Genomic DNA, 19,719 nt, shown 5'->3' on the forward strand with positions numbered 1-19,719 from the left:
TGTAGCTTCCCAGTAGATGGAGTTTAAAGACTGTAGGGAATAGGCAAATACAGTTCACAATAAGAGATATTTAAGTAGCTCTGAAAATGGTTTGGTTACAACTCTTTAATTATAAGTAAAGTCATGGAAGTCTATGTGTCAAACTTTGGCCTAATGTGGTTGTTAGTCTAAAGTAGATTCTAATTAATAATTATTATTGTTATGGAAATAAGGTTTAGTATAAACAAACTAAGCACAAGATTCCACAATTCAATGAGGACTTATAATTTCCCCTTTCACAATACCAACATATTTATTTTAATACTGTTAATTAATTAATTAATTTAATGTAAATTGAAATTAGTGTGAACGTTCTACATCATTCCATCAGCAAAATTAATGATTTCTCTTTTTAAAAATACTTCCAAATTTTTTTACTAATTTTTTTAATATTTATATTTGAGAGAAAGAGAAAGAGAAAATGAACGAGTGGGGGAGGGGCAGAGAGCGAAGGAGACACAGAATCCGAAGCAGATTCCAGGTTCTGAGCTGTCAGCACAGAGCCCGATGCAGGTCTCAAACTCATGAACCTTGAGATCATGGCCTGAACCGAAGTCAGAATAACAATAATGGACAGGATTTTTTTTTTAATATTTATTTATTTTTGAGAGAGAGAGAGAGAGACAGAGCATGAGCAGGGGAGGTGCAGAGACAGGGAGATACAGAATCCAAACCAAGCTTCAGGCTCCAAGCTGTCAACACAGAGCCCCACCTGGGGCTTGAACTCACAAACCAGGAGATCAGGACCTGAGCCAAAGTCGGACGCTTGACTGACTGAGCCACCCAGGTGCCCCTGGACAGGAAATTTGTTAAAGATATCTTCTTTTTTTTAATGTTTACTTTTTATTTATTTATTTATTTTGAGAGAGCGAGCACAGGCCCTAAAGCCTTTATTTTGAATGAGCGGGGGAGCTGCAAAGAGAAAGGGAGAGACAGCATCCCAAGCAGATTCAAGACTGAGCTCAGAGCCTGAGATGGGGCTTGGTCCCACAAACTATGAGATCATGACCTGAGCCAAAACCAAGAGTCAGATGCTTAACCAAAGGAGCCACCCAAGTGCCCTGGAAAGGATTTTTTTTTTTTTTTTTTAAACCTGCTTCTCTGTTGGCCAGCTCAACAATCAAAATGCTTACTTTTACAAAATACATTTCCTTCTCACTAGCCTCTACATTCTGGGAATCGCTTTCACCTGTTGAAATACGTGAACACTTGAGAAAAAGAGCAGAAAGCCCTGTGAAATGGGTAGGTAGTGCATCGGCTGGCATGGATGCTCAGTATAAGGGGACAGAATTTTGATGGAATAATACTTGCCTGTATGTTTAAATGAATCATGAGCATGACTCGATTATCCTTCCCACGATTGGGACAGCAAGTAATCATGATAAGGCACTACAATTCTCATTAGGTAGCCAAGACTGCTCAATGAAGTATCTCTCCAAGTACTTTGTAAACTAAAGGAGCTTGGAGACATCACATTGTCACTTCCATCTTTTGGTCTTCCACGTAAAAGTAACCACAGATGTATATTTGCTATGTTGTCATTTTTTAATTTATTAAAATTATATATTGTTATAATTTAATATAACTTAATTTTGAGGTTTGATCCCTCAAAATTTGATCATAGGTGAACATGAAGGCAGTTCAGTATTTCAGCTGGTAAACTTCTCTAACAGATATGGTGCATTATTAATTCCCAGCTGCAGAATCTAACACACGTCCAATCAGTTCTTGGTTCCTAAGGACTCTCAAATCAATCCACTTCTTCATATTTTTATTACTGCCACCATGGTCTAGGGACTAATCATCTCCCACTTTAACCGATACTATCATCAAGTAATTGTATTCTCTACCAAGAGCCTGTTTGCAATCTAAGCTTCCATTCATAATTTTCCCAAATCAGTCTTGCTAACATGCCTTTTCTTATTTGTTAACCTCCTGTCCAAAAATTTTAATGGATTTAGGTGCCTCTTAAATTGTATGTATGTATGTAGTTAAGGATATAACATGCATAAAGTGTAATACTGACTTTTACATGGACAACTATATAGAAATTAAACCCTCATCCTGTAAGTAGATTTATTTTTTAACAAAATATAATAAAAATTTAATTGATTTTTTAAAAATTAAGAATTTCAGTTTTATTCAAATCACTTTGATATTTTTATGTTTGTTAGTAGTCATTTTATCTTGCCTTTTGATTTTAAAATGGACTTTTGATATTTTTCAAAAAAAGTTTTTGGAAAAATTCAAAAAAAGTTACTTTTTAATTGTTTATATTTACTTTCACTTACATTTTGATAAACATATATTCATACTTTTGTCACTATAAATGCGATTAAATATTATTTTACTCTTTTTTGTAACTATTAATAATACAATGCAAATTATGCAAAAATCTGTACTATAACAGCATAATGATCTTGCTAAAATGGAGAACAGAAAAATTGTATGGAAAACATACAATAATTTTTGAAATATATGTATTTTTATTATATCACTATTCCAAACATCACAGGTCTTTCAGCAGAATATTCAGAATAGTAATAATAATTAAATTCAACCATCCTTGTTACATTTTCTGGTTTTAGCCATATGAAGGTATATTTATCAAGTTAAGACAAAGGAATATATTCCATTTAGCAGTTTGTTAGTTTGATTTATAGCTGTCAAGTATTTAGACACATTGTATGTGAACTTCGGTGACTTAGACCCTGCAGATGTTAGGGGGAAACTGCCATGTGATGTGTGGCCACTGACACCAACTTTTAATATTTTTGTTTATGTAGTTATTAAAAATATACTATCATATTTCAGACATAAAAGGCATAAAGTATAATATCACGAACACCTATATACTCACCCCCTGCTAAAGATATAAGACAGTACCAGTAATTTGGTATCCCTGTTCAACCCTCCCCAATCACATTCACTCCCTCCTCTCCAGAAGAAACCACTATTCTGAATTCTTTTTTCAGTGTTTTTAATGTTTATTGATTTTTTTTTTAATTTTTTTTTTAACGTTTATTTATTTTTGAGACAGAGAGAGACAGAGCATGAACGGGGGAGGGTCACAGAGAGAAGGAGACACAGAATCCGAAACAGGCTCCAGGCTCCGAGCTGTCAGCACAGAGCCCGACGCGGGGCTCGAACCCACGAACTGTGAGATCATGACCTGAGCCAAAGTCGGACGCCCAACCGACTGAGCCACCCAGGCGCCCCAATGTTTATTGATTTTTGAGAGAGAAATAGAGTATGTGTGCATGTGCACACAGCAGGGGAGGTGCAGAGAGAGGAGAGACAGCAAATCCCAAGCTGACTCAGCACTATCAGCACAGAACTTCACATGGGGCTTGAACTCACAGACTGAGATCATGACCTGAGCCAATATTAAGAGTCACAGACTTAACCACCTGAGCCTCCCAGGAGCCATTGTCCTGACTTCTTTATCACTATTTTAAATGGCAAATTCTTTAAGGGTGTGTTTCTTATTTGTTAATAAAGTCTATACATGGTTGATGATTGTACATGACAGCTCTTATGCTAGTAAACTTACAAGACTGTCTTAATAAGTCTGCAGATTCTTCTTGAGTTTTCTAAGTAGATAATAACATACATTACTTAAGGGGGGGAGAGAGTTAAGAATCTTCCTTTCCAATCTCAACATCTTTTTTTTTATTATTTAAAAATTTTTTTAATGTTTATTTTTTCTTGAGAGAGAGAGAGAGTGAGCAGGGGAGGGGCAGAGAGAGAGGGAGACAGAATCCCAAGCAGGCTCTGTGCCGTCAGCACAGAGCCTGATGTGGGGCTTGAACCCATGAACCATGAGATCATGACCTGAGCCGAAACCAAGAGTTGGATGCTTAACCAACTGAGCCACCCAGGCGCCCCTCCAATCTCAACATCTTTTATTTCTTTTTCTTACCTTAACCTGTACTGACAGTGACCTTTAGCACAACATTTAATAGAAGTGGTGAGAGTGGACCTTCTTGCCTTCTTTCTAATTTAAAAGGGAAGGCTTCTAACATTTCTTCATTAATTATGTTAGATGCTATAGGCTGATTATACTGCTTTAAGAAGTGGCATGATGTGATCAGAGTTTTCAGAAAAATTCTTAGTGACAGGATGGGTTGGAGCAGAAATATCGGGGAGTCACTGGATCAGGAATCACTTACTGATAGTGCAAAAGCCATGGGGCCTCCAAGGCCCCATCAATAGAACATGCCTCATGGCTACGATTCCTACCACTGTATCAAAGAACTGCATTTTTTTTTAAGTCACCAAAGTTAGATAAATTTTAATATACCACAAACCCATATGGGTCTTCCTATGAATAGTATCTAAAACTGTGGTTACCGTGATTGATTATAGGCTCCATACATAGTTCTATTACACCGGGGGGAAAAAAAAAACCACTCAAGTCACTGACAATCAAACTGATCTTTTAATTCTCTTTCAAGTCATTTTGATAAATGTAACTAATAAGATGCTGACACAAGCAAAGTCATTTTTAAGATTATCTTACAAGCTTTAGGGAAATGTAAAATTTCCAAAGAAAGTTACCTCCCAGAAGCTCAGTCAAAAGACAAAGTCATTTACATAGTTTGTTGTTTGCATATTTAGAGAAGTGGAGAACAAAAAATTACCCAATAAATATTTTATAAGTAGATATCCATTTAAATGAGGAAATTCAATCTCAAGCCTTGAATCACAGTATATTTAATAGCAGATTTTTTTCTCCTTTTGTTATCTAGACTAGGCAACAGCAGATTTTTCTTCTCTTCTGGACCCCTCCTATTTTCCATTTTACTTTCTGGGTAGATGCCAGTTATGTAGACAGACACCAATTATGTCTTATAAACAATAAGACAAAGGTTTCAATTCTACTTAAAAAAATTCTAAGTGCTTATAAAATTGCTAAATTAATAACACTGCATGTATTTTGCCAAATCTTGGCTCCTGACCCCACTGTCAGTAAATATACATTTCTAATAAAATGAACATGCTTAATTCTGTAACTAAACAGCCCAAAGGAATGGTATCTGCCATAGCAATGAAGTCTAATGACAATTCTGCTGACATTTCTCATATCTGAAGATGAAGTCATGTGGAAAATGATTTCTACACTAGCAGAATAATTAAGACAGAAAGCAAAATTTGATTTGGTAGAAATGGAAGCTCAGATTGTCTCTGTTTTCAGTGGGGTGTGTGGGGAGATGATATTATTTACGTCCCAAAGATCTTTAGTTGACATCATCCTTCCATACTCTCTTTTTAAAATCATTTTTTTCTGATGTCTTAACTGTACGGTAACAAATCTAACTAAAAGCAATGTTAATCCCAACGGACTTTTGTTTCCTTTTTTTTTTGCATAGTATTTCTCGGTTTCTAATATTGTTCCAGAGAATGGTCTCTTTCCTTACTGTTAGCCATCTTTCATTATACAGATATTTTAATTACGCTGGCATTTCTTTTCCTTGGTTTTGGACTTTTTATGAAATGCATGTCTTTGTCTACATCAGCCAAATGAAAATTACACCTAAGTAAAACGTGAAGTTATTCGGTTCCAGCACTGTTTAAGGGAACTGTGAGAAACACCAAGGTACAATTTTATGATTTTAAGAACCATAGGACTGTTGCTACCATTATTTTCCTATAAAATATAGATTATTTTAGTTCCTAACAAAATTTTTTAATGAAAAAAAGCATGCACTACAAGAAAACAAGAAAAGATCACCAATTACAGTCTGAGCAACATGTTTTAAAGAAAGTGTGAATAGAACACTTTATTTGGATCCTGTCAGCACACTCTAATGACCTTCTTCTTTATTTGAAAATGGCTGGTTTTAAATAAAAGTTACCCTAGCTGTTCAAGAGAACTTATACAAGGAAAATGCTACACTTCAACAATAAATAAAATGAAATGTCAATTCATTCTCATCATAAGTCCACAAGATTATTCTGCATTGTATTAGCAGAGTGTTTTCAATGCAGCTGAAACCAATTAAGCACTCAAGGCATAAACCACTTCATTCACAAAACATGCAGCATCTAAAGTGTTTTATGCAATACAAGATTTTACCAAATAGTTATTATTTTCACAGATTTCAGAACACTCTGTTCTACCAAATTCTCCTAGGAAGTTTTCCAGTTTCTTTCTTATGGGTTTTTAGTATATAAAAGTCTGCTCCTCTAAGAGACCCTGTCACACCCCCACTGAGAGTACCTCTTAGGCTGTGTTGTGGATGCCTGATTGATTATCTGCCTCCCGTCTAGGTTGTCCTTCCTTGAAATAGGGATTGTAATTCAGTGATTGTGGTATCTCTTGACCCTCATCCCTGCTCCTACCAAGCATCAGTGCATCTCTGATGACAGAGACAAAGGTTTGGGAAGACCCACAAATTCAATGCACTCTTCATTATCTAGGACTTGAATCTCTGTCCCTAAAATCTCTGAATGTTTTAAATATCTCCCAAAACTCCATTTCAATTCCTCTCTTTGTCCTGTGGTCTCAAAAATGTAAAGACTGCCGACCCATTAGCTTTCTTTCAGTCTTCTTGCATTTCCAACAATCTTGTTTTATTGCCTAATCACATGCTGTATTTCTCTTTTACCAAAAATGTGTAATATAGGGGAAAACTTCAAAAGAGGCATGACTAGTAGTAAACCTATTAAAATGTTCATTTCCCACATGTATTAGCTAATCTAGCAACCTCTCTGTAGTTAATACAATCCTCATCTCTCCTGACCCATTCCACCTATCAGAGTCCAGGTCAGAATCAATCTAGACAAATAGTAGACGCTCAAAATGTGCCCTGAAGACATAAACAAAAGGCTTGTATGATATAAAACATAAACTTTGCTCTTTTCCTTTATTTTTCACTAGTTTTTAAAAAAAAATTTAACATTTATTCATTTTTGAGAAAGAGAGACAGAGAGACAAAGAGAGAATGAGTGGAGGAGGGGCAGAGGGAGAGGGAGACCAAGAATCTGAAGCAGGCTGCAGGCTCTGAACTGTCAGCACAGAGCCCCACGTGGGGCTCAAACTCAAGGACCATGAGATCATGACCTGAGCTGACGTCGGAAGCTCAAGAAACTGAGCCACCCAGAGGCCCCTCACTAGTTTTTTAAAAAGCAAAAAACTTTTTGAACTTCACTAGGTTCTCTTTTGAATTCTATGGCATTTTAATCTTCAACTTCAGTGCTTGCTTATATATCGTCACTTATAGACAATCAGCTCATTTAATTAATATTTCTACTACTCATTTATTCTACAACCGTGATTTCCTTCAAGGTATATTTCCTTCAAGAAAACATTCTAGGGGCCTAATATTTTATTTAATTAGGCACCCATGAAATAAGTGATTAGGTTAGCTATTTTCCAAATGACTTGGAACTAAAAAGAATTTATATTTAGTATACCTTGCAGTTTCCACTCTCAGATAAAGGCAGTATATCATGCATAGTTTCTATATTCAAATTGTTCAGTTCTGCTTCATGCTTCCTGCACACAAATTGTTCACAAGGTGACACTATGATCACATACCTAAAAATCAAAACACTTTTATACATTCTTGGAAAGGTTATCTTTGCCCTGAAATGTTTAAGTCAAAAGTTCTTTTTCTAATATTCTTTGATCAATGAAGTAAAAATGAATTACTTGATTTAGACACTAAGTGCCTAGAATTATAACATATATTCTTTACAACAAATCACTACACAGCAAACAGTGAGAGGATTTCAGTGGCTCATGACTTAGTGCTAGATAGAATAAAAGAAAAACTTCAAAGAGAGAAAATATATGAGCTAAATGGAAGCCATAGAAAGATCCTTATTTGTGTTTTTACCACAAAGAATGAATAGCTATGAGAATATCTCAAATTTAAGTACTGAAATGAATATGATAAATGAAGGAATGAAATGCTATATACATTTTTAACTGATGAAAAGTCTGCTAATCTGAAATAACTAAAATTTATTATTTGAAAATGGATGCATACATACAAATACAAAACTTGATTTTTAATGCACTTTAATTTTGAGGCAAGCAGAAAATTCATCAGTATTTATTATAATCAGTTACTTTTGAGTGCTAGCAAAGAACACCATGGCTATAGGAGAAAACGTCTCAATGTCATTTACATGGAAGTAGGGATGGTAAAAGGAAAGACTAATTTCAGAGAACAAAAGAATTGGTAAGATAAGAGGTTATCAAATGTTCTCAGCAATCATCATATATCTTTAATATATAATCTAGTAAGATAAAGTAGTAACATACACTGAAAAACACTTCTAGATAATTATCATAATTTTTTAAAAAAATTACAAAACCTATTACACTAGAAACCTAAGTATAGTCATACATTGGTGAATCCATATTATGAGAAGATAGGACATTTTCTTTTTTCTTTCTTTTTTTTTAAAAATGTTTATTTACTTATTTTGAGTGGGTGAGAGAGAGAGAGTGTGTGTGTAAGCAGCGGATGGGCAGATGAGAGGGAGAGAGAGAATCTCAAGCAGGCTCTGTTCTGTCAGCACAGGGCCAGACCAGGTACTTGATCTCAGGAACCATGAGGCCTTGACCTGAACCAGTATCAAGAGTTGGACACCTAATCAACTCAGCCACCCAGGTTCCCCAGGACATTTTCTATCATTGTGTTATAATGATATATTCAAGATGTTTACCATGAAAATATTCCACAGAGATATTTTTCATAATTGAAACATTTCCTACCAATGACATCTGTGATATTTTTCTCTCTGGCCACAGAACCATAAAACATATTTATAGAACTTACAGTCAAAATGAAATTCAGAAGTCATTTAAACACCTTTATCCTACTTTTTAAAGAATTAGCTTTGTTTCTAATTATAAAGATAATAAAAATTGTTGCAAATTTTTTAAAATAAAAAGAAATACAAAGGTATGAAAAAGAATCAACTATAACCATAGCAACTAGAGATAACCTGATATTGTATATTCCAGTCTTTATTTTTTTACTTAAAACAGTATCATGAACATAATGCCATGTTATGTCACAAATACAATTTTTAATGACTGCATAATATTTAAACCTCTGAATGAATCATACTTTATTTAATTATACTCCTATTTTAGGTTGCTGAGGATGTTCATTAAAATTTTGATGATATATATTTTGATTATATATATCACAGGAGTACAATTACATAGATTTTATCACTCATTGATAAAATATGTACTCATTTTATTATTTATTTATTTAAGATAGATTCAGAGAAGAAAAAATTCTTCCCTTTATACATGATGAAATGTAGACCAGTACAAGTTAACTGATTGATAAGGTCCATAACCAAAATTATCTAATTTTCTGTTTTATAACATACCATCTACGTTCATAAGAGAGTTTACTAGTTTCTTTCCATAAATCATTCTCTATAATTTAAAAGTACAGCTGTTGGATCTTGTTCTGCTGTATGTATTCTATTGCTATGTCAATATTGCTATCTTTATATTCCTAATCTATTATTCATCTTTTACTCATAACTATTTCATTCCCTCTTGAGCCTACATAGAGTGGCAATAAAACAAATCAGTAAAGCAAATTAAAATAGCAAGAAGAAATAAGAAAACAAACTAGAAAAACACCAGAATGAGACATTCTTTCTTATTCTTCTTTCGATTTCAATCAAAAGTCTACTTGAATATAGAAAAAGTCAGCTCCATTATGATCACTAATAGGCCATATTTTAAAATAAGCAAGGGAGAGTCTATTATAAAGTGTCATTACTATTCAAAGAGTTAAAGTATGTAAAATGATTTGGATACGTTTCTGAAATTATTTGGAAGGCAAATGAAGGGTAAAAGCTTCAATCAGTTTTCACCAAGTCAAGACAAGCATCTTAGAAACAATCCTGACTGCCTAAAGATAGATTGTTTACATTAAGAAAAAGTACAATCCCTACTTCCAAGAAAAATGAATCAACCATCCATAAAACCTGGAGCTTACTGACCTTACACATACAACCTCCAAGTATGCTGATTGATAAGCCAAAAAATGGAACTTAGAATTATTGGAAAAATATAGTAATTTTCAAGTGTATATGAATTTTAAAATTCAAGATTATTTCAGTTTTTTAGAATTACAAAACCTTACTTTTTATTTTTTAGAATTATAAAAACTTTAAAATAATTACCAAAATATTCCAATAAGCATTCATTAATCAAAAATGCAGTCAGAAAATTCTATACTCCAATATCACAGTTTAGCTTTAAATAAGAATTGCAGGGTTTTATTTTACATTTTTCCCCTATTGTCCTTTTAAAATGTGCTTGGGGGCATCAATATTAATAATTCCTCCTAATTATAAATGCTATTGGAACACAAAACAGGAGAGTTTATTGTCAAAGTAAAAAAAATGTTTACTATAACTCATCAAATACAATTAGCTTTATAAGTGATATGACAAATGTTTTCCTTCATCCTATAAAGGTTCTTCACCTAATTTTGACAAATAAAAACAAAACTAATTAAGTGAATGGACATTAATAGCTTAGCCTACCCCATGGACTAAGGGCCTCTCTGCTTGTTTGTTAATAACAATTAAGAAGGGAAGAAAACAACCACTAAATTTCAAAATGGTTTGGGGCCTCTGATTCTTATTACTGGTAAAAAAACACCGAGGGTTACATGCAATTTTCTGTATTCTGGCTGTCAACTCTATCTTTTCCTCTCCAAAATAAGAAAGCATGTAGAATAAACTGATTGAGGATTATATTAATTATATAAGCAATATTGCACTGGCTTTATTTATTTATAAAGGAAAAACAAACCAATCTCTTATATTAGTACTTTATTATTCACCACACCCCCCACATCTGATAACAAAACACAATAATTTTAACACTTGATTTCAGAGTCACTATCCCAATGAGTTAAAACCCAAACTAAAGTTAACCAAAATTTTAATGTGGATTTGGCCAACAACATGATGCACTAAATAGATTTAAACTGATTGATGAGAGAGAAATAAAACTGCTTTTAGATTTTTTTTTTTTGCCTTCAAGTTGCTACTAAATTTCTTCATAACAGTCACTTCTATGACACTATTAAGTGACCTGTAGGTCACATTTCCAATCTGTTCATTCCATCTTTGATATACCCTAAGAAGATTAAATTGCATTTTTGTAATAATTACTCTTCAAAAGCAAAAAAGACCTTAGAAGGTTTTATTATCATCACTGAAACCCCTCCTCTCAAAAGACATAGGAGTGGTCTCATATAAGTTTTCTTTCACTTCTTACTGTACTTTTGGCCAAAGGTAAGTCAAAGTAGCTGTTCCTCCAGTGACAATAATAGTAATCTCTCATAATATGTCATGAAAATTATTTTATAGAGATGTCCAACACTTAGTTTTACACAAAAGAATGTGGATAATGTTCTTTGCAAACATATCTGAAGGTGCTCAAAATTAATTTATACATACATAACAAGTATAGATATGCCCAGTGGTAGGAGAATCTAATTGGCTAAAGATCCAAGTTTTTAAGTAGACATAGGTTTAGTAGAAATCAGGTTTAGTTTCTATTAACTAAAATATTCTTCACTTTAGTGGTTTCAGGAGTTCAGAGAATTTCTATATGCATTCAAAATGAAAAAAATTACAAAATATCAGTTTAGACGTATATTTCATAGACTATAAACATGGCATAAGGAATGTCTGCATTTCTTCTACAAAATAAATGTGGGCAAAAAAATGGTACTAACCGATATGATTTCCATTATACTTGCATTTTTAACAAACAATTTAGAAAATTGATGCTTATAGGTCTTTTACACATTTTATCTGTTAAGCACTTACTGAAAACATAAGACAAAGAGCATTTCTGTGGAGAAAAAAACCAGACCTTTCTACTGGGATTAGTCAGCCAACTGAAACTATCTTTGGTACTTTACTGAAGGGTCTAATTTCTTTACTATGAAACACGCGCACGTACACACACACACACACACACACACACACACGCACCTTGACGGCTTATATTATCTATATAATATTTAAAAGGAATTGTCCAAATATAAACTGCTCCACTGTGAAATTCATGATCAGTCGTGCTTGGATTACCTGAGCAATCTACCTGACATAATTTTGTTCCTACATGTGACATCCAATTACATCATGCGACAAATGACTTACCGGCCCAAAAGAATTACTGTCAAAACTGTGTCCATGATGATCACCTTCAACCCAGATGTGACCCCGGGGAACTTTGACATACCGGTTTTTGTGTCCCATAGTTCTAGAAATAAAGAGCATATATAACCATTGAGATGAGAATAGAAAGATCAAATAGTTGAGCATGCAAAGAAACAGAGGGCAAAATGCTGTTATAAAGATGCAACAGATAATTACAGGTGAACCATGAAGCTACTCTATATCTTCATTTTTAAGTAACATATGGTTAGGACCTTGTAAACCAATGCACAGTAAAATTTTTTTCACTTTTCGGTAGGAAAGAATTTTGTGCTTAAATAAAATGCACTAGCACCAAATACAAAGTTTTACTACTATATTTAATTCTCAATATCCTAGATATATTTTTATGAAATAAGCTCTAACAAAATATAGATCTATTTATTTTCTGACATTTGCTTTTATATCAATGTTCAACTTGAGCAGCTGTAATCTTTATTTCTTTAGTAAAATAAACTTCTCAAACCAACAGCATTTTTCATAATGTCTTAATACTCTAAAAGTAAGCATATAAAAAAGACAACAACAACAAAAACCTGGCTGATATCTTGTCAGATTGAAACTATCAGTATCAGCTAAAATTGTTTTGATCAGTATTATTTTATTTCATAAATTATTCTTTAAAATGAACGTTTTTAACAATTTTGAAGACTGTTTAAAGATTGATGATCAATGATACACATTTAGTGGAACATTCTATATTCTTAAGGCTGACAAGGAAATGGAATAAGGAAAGGCTCTCTCATACACTATTGGTGACAATATAAAATGATACAACATTTTCTCCTATTTTACAATTTGGGGCTTATTTTCAGCAAATTTGTTAATAGGCTAAAATGTATATGCCTTTGACTTAAGTTATTATGCTGGCAGAAATCCATTCCAAAGAAACAATCAGAATGTGAACAAATACTTATCAGGAGTATTCAACACAAGTTTTTTGTTTGTTTGTTTTGTTTTTTAAAAGAAAGGTAGACTGCCACATGCAGTGCCTCATTTGGATGTGTCTGGAATCTTAGAAGCTTGACAACCTTCTGTTCTACAAATGGACCTGGGGAGCTCGTTTGGAGGTTTCAGCAGGGGAGTGCAGCTACTCCCATACACTTGACAGAAGAACTCTATCTGGGAAGGTCATCCACTTTGACAGAGGGAGCAGCTTTAGGAGGGACACACAGGGAGCGGTGAGGGAGGAAGGGGACATCCACCTAGCCAGATGGGTGGAATCAACCTTGGTGAACAATGGAGTGAGAAATATCGCAGCAAAATCACCCTCACATTCTCAACACAAGCTTTATATATATATAAAGGATATATATATATATATATATATATATATATATATATCCTAAATATTCCACAACATGGGAATGGTTAAAGAAATTATGATACAACCAATTTAATAAAAGGAATGAGATTAGAATAAAATATTACCCAATTCTATAATAATAAATTCTTTTGGGGGAAGAGTCTGTCCTTTTTTTTTCTTCTTTTACTCCACAAACATTTTGGGAAATGCCTAACCTAAAGAAGCTTCTCAATAAATGTTGGTTGAATGAATGAATGAGTAAACGTCACCCCCAAGTCTATAGAGTTAAGCACAAAAACTGAGCTTTGTGAGCTATTCTTTAAGGTAGAGTCCCTTTCAGACCATTTCTGTTAGTTAGCAAGTTGTATATGTGCAGAAGAATACATATAAAAGGAAGACTACACATAAATTGGTGCTATAGAAATCAAACTATTCATTATCTAGAATGGTTTTTAATTTTCAAGATAACTTCAGTGTTGAATTACTTTGCTTGAGATCAGTAAATCATTCATGCAAGGAAGCATTGTTGTAGCCATTAGAAGCCCACAGTAAGTTAATGACTGTCGTTTATTTTTAATTACTACTAGGAAAAAGAGTTTCAGCTTTTTAAAAGAAAAGCAAAAACAAGTTGAAAACATCTCACCATCATATACTCTGTAATATAAGTGTTCTTCAATTAAAATCTGTCAATTAGTTCTTGACATCAATACTGCTTTTATCATGAGAATGCCTCTAAGAACTAATATCCCACATCAACTGTTAATGATGGGAGAAGACCCTTTTACTTAATTGTTGGCAAGGCAGACTCTCCTAATAAGTCCAAACATTTGTTCACCTTATTAAGCTGGCTATTTAGAATAGTTAGAAAGAAAACAATCGCCCATTTTGTCTCTTCAAGCAGAATTATGAAATAAAACCAGCATAAAATCATTTCTGCAATGAAATGGTAGATGTTAACAAACAGAGTCTTCTGGAAACCAGAAGAATGATATAAAAGTCAGATTGAATTTCAGTATCGTATGAACTGAGGAGTCAAGATACTTGTGATAGAAAGTGACAGTATCATAAAATTACCAGTGACAGTCACAATTTCTTTGCATTGACCATCTTATCTAAAATATGTAAATACACCCATCTTCCCATCATTTTCTAGCCTCTTACAATGCAGCTACTAACACTTGACATTCACTTGCTGGTTTGTTTATTGGCTATCTCCCCCCACCTAGAATGTAAACTTCCGCACTTTGCATTGTTCACTTTCTTTGTATTGCTAGAGCCCAGAAGAAAGCATTGTACAAAACACTCAACAATTATTTGTTGAATAAATGATCAAATGAATAACTGAAGAATGAAGAATACTGCAACAAAAGCAGAATAACAGAATGGAAACTTCAGAGTCTGGAACCAGACTAAACCAGTTTTAATCTCGCTACCATAACTCATAAGCAATCTTGTGCAAGTTACTAAATTTCTACCTCCATGTGCCTATCTTTAAAACAGGAGGAATAAGACATACTCTAATTGGGTTGAGAGGAAGGTCAGTAGTTAAATGAGACTATAATGGAGAGGTTACTGTAGAGCATAGTTTCTGCAATCAGCCTTTTGTGGCTTTTATATCTGGCTTAACTCTTTTAACTTCATGTGACCTTGGGCAAGTTGATACAACTTGTCAGTTTTCTCATTTGGAGAATGGACCAAATAACAGTACCTAACTCAAAAAGTTGTTCTATGAATAAAGTGGAATGTATTAAACACTTGATAAATGGACTCTCTTATATTTGAGACTTTTTTTAAGCACTCAGTATACTTCTGATATACAGCAGGAACCCAATAAGTGGTAGTTATTATTGCTATTGTCTTCCTTTGTCCACTATTTTCTTTCTTTTCAAAATTCAGAATGTGTTCAGCCTCCACTATCTATTAGCATCAGTCTCTTAAAATTACCTGAGCTACGCTTCAATAATTTCTTTTCCCCACAGTTTCACTGTGACTATAGACTATTTTTTATGGTACGATAAATCTTTTTTTTTCCTTTTTATTCGTATGCCCTTCTGGGATACTCTAAAATTTATATGTGAAAACACAATCTATCTGTTTGTGCATATTTAAATATGCAGAGAGTAGTAGGTGAAAAAACTCTCTATTTGTGTTTTTTCACCAACTAATCACTTGCATTTTTGAATGTCACAGGGCTAATAGGAGTGGTTTACCTCAATACCAGACAGGTGTGAAAGAACACTTTGAACTGTAGCACTCTGATAAAATTCACTCCATTTACATAGTGCATATTTCTCAGGTTACAATCTAACTTTTTAAAAAATAACCCAAAGTATCTTTAAAAAATACGATGTTAAAATATCGAGCTGGTTCCTTTTAGGACTGCCAAAGAAATATAATACTCCTAATAGAATTCCTCTGGAGAAGGAATTTTAAATAGCTTTGTGCTTCTGAATTCACATAAAAGAAAGACAAGATAATCTTTTAGGTGATTTAACAGTTAAGTGAGGTGTCAGCATACAAGGTTGTATGTATCTATGGGTTGCAAATAATTTTGGTTTGACAGTCAAAAATGAGTTCTGTATGGTATTTTAACTACCTGTCTACAAAGAGGCATTTTTAGTACTAGCTTTACCAAGACAAGTTACCTAGGTCTTATAAATGGAATGAAGAATGATTGCCTCCAATTTGATTTGACCTTGAAAACATTTTTTAAAAAAAATCTCAGTCTTTTGAGTGTCATCAGTTGAATACAAAATTATCAACATAATCCTTAATACAAGTAGGAAACAAATTCATATTTAAAATATTTCCCAAATACACACATGCACGAAGACACATTCTTAACTTAGATAATTAATAGTAATAATTCATGGTTTATTAAAATATTTTTATTTCTTTTTTTTAAATTTTTTTTAATGCTTCATTTATTCTTAGAGAGACAGAGCACTAGTGGGGGAGGGGCAGAGCAAGAGAGGGACACAGAATCAGAAGCAGGCTCCAAGCTCTGAGCTGTCAGCACAGAGCCCAATGCGGGGCTCGAACTCACAAGCCATGAGATCATGACCAGAGCCGAAGTCAGATGCTTTACCAACTGAGCCACCCAGGCGCCCCAAAGTATTTTTATTTCTATATTTTTCAAATGATTATACTGATTATCCTCATTGTCCAAAGCAGTGCTGCCCTGAGTGTGTATACTACTCTCTGGATCCTAGACACCTGGATTTTTATTGTCCTGAAGGGAGTAGGTATCACTGGCTCAGGAATCAGCCAGATCAGGAATTGGAACCAGATCCCATCTATCATCATCATCACTGATAGACTGGACTAGGGGGGAAAAAAAAAAAGGTCTTGATGGTAATCAGGAAAGGAAAACAAGAAGGACAATTGTCTATCTAGGGTTGGCCTCTAGAAGAGACAATAATTCGGGGAGGGAAGATGGCGGTGTAGGAGGACACTGGGCTCACTGCACGTCCTGCTGATCACTTAGATTCCACCTACACCTGCCTAAATAACCCAGAAAACCGCCAGAGGATTAGCAGAACGGAGTCTCCGGAGCCAAGTGCAGACAAGAGGCCCACGGAAGAGGGTAGGAAGGGCGGCGAGGCGGTGTGCGCTCCATGGACTGGCGGGAGGGAGCCCGGGCGGAGGGGCGGCTCGCCGGGGAAGCAGAACCCCCGAGTCTGGCTGGCAAAAGCGGAGGGGCCTGACGGAGTGTGTTCCGACAGCAAGCGCGACTTAGCCTCTGGGAGGTCATAAGTTAACAGCTCTGCTCAGAAAGCGGGAAGGCTGGAGGACAAAGGGAGGGAGAGCTGCTGAGCCCCCGGATGACAGAGCTCAGCTTGGTGGGGAACAAAGGCGCTCGCCAGCGCCATCTCCCCCGCCCATCCCCCAGCCAAAATCGCAAAGAGAACCAGTTCCTGCCAGGGAACTTGCTCGCTCCACGCAAACACCCAACTCTGTGCTTCTGCGGAGCCAAACCTCCGGCAGCGGATCTGACTCCCTCCCGCTGCCACAGGGCCCCTCCTGAAGTGGATCATCTAAGGAGAAGCGAGCTAAGCCTGCCCCTCCTGCCCCCGTGCACCTTGCCTACCCACCCCAGCTAATACGCCAGATCCCCAGCAACACAAGCCTGGCAGTGTGCAAGTAGCCCAGACGGGCCACGCCAACCCACAGGGAATCCCGCCCCTAGGAGAGGGCAAGAGAAGGCACACACCAGTCTGACTGTGGCCCCAGCGGTGGGCTGGGGGCAGACATCAGGTCAGACTGCGGCCCCGCCCACCAACTCCAGTTATACACCACAGCACAGGGGAAGTGCCCTGCAGGTCCTCACCACTCCAGGGACTATCCAAAATGACCAAACGGAAGAATTCCCCTCGAAGAATCTCCAGCAAATAACAACAGCTAATGAACTGATCAAAAAGGATTTAAATAACATAACAGAAAGTGAATTTAGAATAATAGTCATAAAATTAATCGCTGGGCTTGAAAACAGTATACAGGACAGCAGAGAATCTCTTGCCACAGAGATCAAGGGACTAAGGAACAGTTACGAGGAGCTGAAAAGCGCTTTAAATGAAATGCAAAACAAAATGGAAATGACGATAGCTCGGATTGAAGAGGCAGAGGAGAGAATAGGTGAACTAGAAGATAAAGTTATGGAAAAAGAGGAAGCTGAGAGAAAGAGAGATAAAAAAATCCAGGAGTATGAGGGAAAAATTAGAGAACTAAGTGATACACTAAAAAGAAATAATATACGCATAATTGGTATCCCAGAGGAGGAAGAGAGAGGGAAAGGTGCTGAAGGGGTACTTGAAGAAATTATAGCTGAGAACTTCCCTGAACTGGGGAAGGAAAAAGGCATTGAAATCCAAGAGGCACAGAGAACTCCCTTCAGACGTAACTTGAATCGATCTTCTGCACGACATATCAGAGTGAAACTGGCAAAATACAAGGATAAAGAGAAAATTCTGAAAGCAGCAAGGGATAAACGTGCCCTCACATATAAAGGGAGACCTATAAGACTCGTGACTGATCTCTCCTTTGAAACTTGGCAGGCCAGGAAGGCTTGGCACGATATCTTCAGTGTGCTAAACAGAAAAAATATGCAGCTGAGAATCCTTTATCCAGCAAGTCTGTCATTTAGAATAGAAGGAGAGATAAAGGTCTTCCCAAACAAACAAACCTGAAGGAATTTGTCACCACTAAACCAGCCCTACAAGAGATCCTAAGGGGGATCCTGTGAGACAAAGTACCAGAGACATCACTACAAGCATAAAACATACAGACATCACAATGACTCTAAACCCGTATCTTTCTATAATAACACTGAATGTAAATGGATTAAATGCGCCAACCAAAAGACATAGGGTATCAGAATGGATAAAAAAACAAGACCCATCTATTTGCTGTCTACAAGAGACTCATTTTAGATCTGAGGACACCTTTAGATTGAGAGTGAGGGGATGGAGAACTATTTATCATGCTACTGGAAGCCAAAAGAAAGCTGGAGTAGCCATACTTATATCAGACAAACTAGACTTTAAATTAAAGGCTGTAACAAGAGACAAACAAGGGCATTATATAATAATTACAGGGTCTATCCATCAGGAAGAGCTAACAATTATAAATGTCTATGCGCCAGATATATAAAACAATTACTCATAAACATAAGCAACCTTATTGATAAGAATGTGGTCATTGCAGTGGACTTTAACACCCCACTTACAGAAATGGATAGATCATCTAGACACACAGTCAATAAAGAAACAAGGGCCCTGAATGATACATTGGATCAGATGGACTTGACAGATATATTTAGAACTCTGCATCCCAAAGCAACAGAATATACTTTCTTCTCAAGTCCACATGGAACATTCTCCAAGATAGATCATATACTGGGTCACAAAACAGCCCTTCATAAGTTTACAAGAATTGAAATTATACCATGCATACTTTCAGACCACAATGCTATGAAGCTTGAAATCAACCACAGGAAAAAGTCTGGAAAACCTCCAAAAGCATGGAGGTTAAAGAACACCCTACTAACGAATGAGTGGGTCAACCAGGCAATTAGAGAAGAAATTAAAACATATATGGAAACAAACGAAAATGAAAATACAACAATCCAAACGCTTTGGGATGCA

At 35.5% G+C, this 19,719-nt stretch overlaps 1 protein-coding gene across 7 annotated transcripts in view; it reads right to left on the reverse strand.

Annotated features, from left to right (window-relative positions):
• IMMP2L (inner mitochondrial membrane peptidase subunit 2) overlaps positions 1-19,719 on the reverse strand; it is an 890,955-nt gene that overhangs the window by 203,073 nt on the left and 668,163 nt on the right. For all 7 annotated transcript variants that reach the window (XM_042922358.1, XM_042922372.1, XM_042922363.1 and 4 more), the window contains one exon: positions 12,214-12,316. In XM_042922358.1, the coding sequence (XP_042778292.1) occupies positions 12,214-12,316 (103 nt within the window). The remainder of the gene's footprint in view (positions 1-12,213; positions 12,317-19,719) is intronic.

The sequence above is a fragment of the Panthera leo genome, chromosome A2 (assembly GCF_018350215.1).
Source record: "Panthera leo isolate Ple1 chromosome A2, P.leo_Ple1_pat1.1, whole genome shotgun sequence".
Lineage (NCBI taxonomy): Eukaryota > Metazoa > Chordata > Mammalia > Carnivora > Felidae > Panthera > Panthera leo.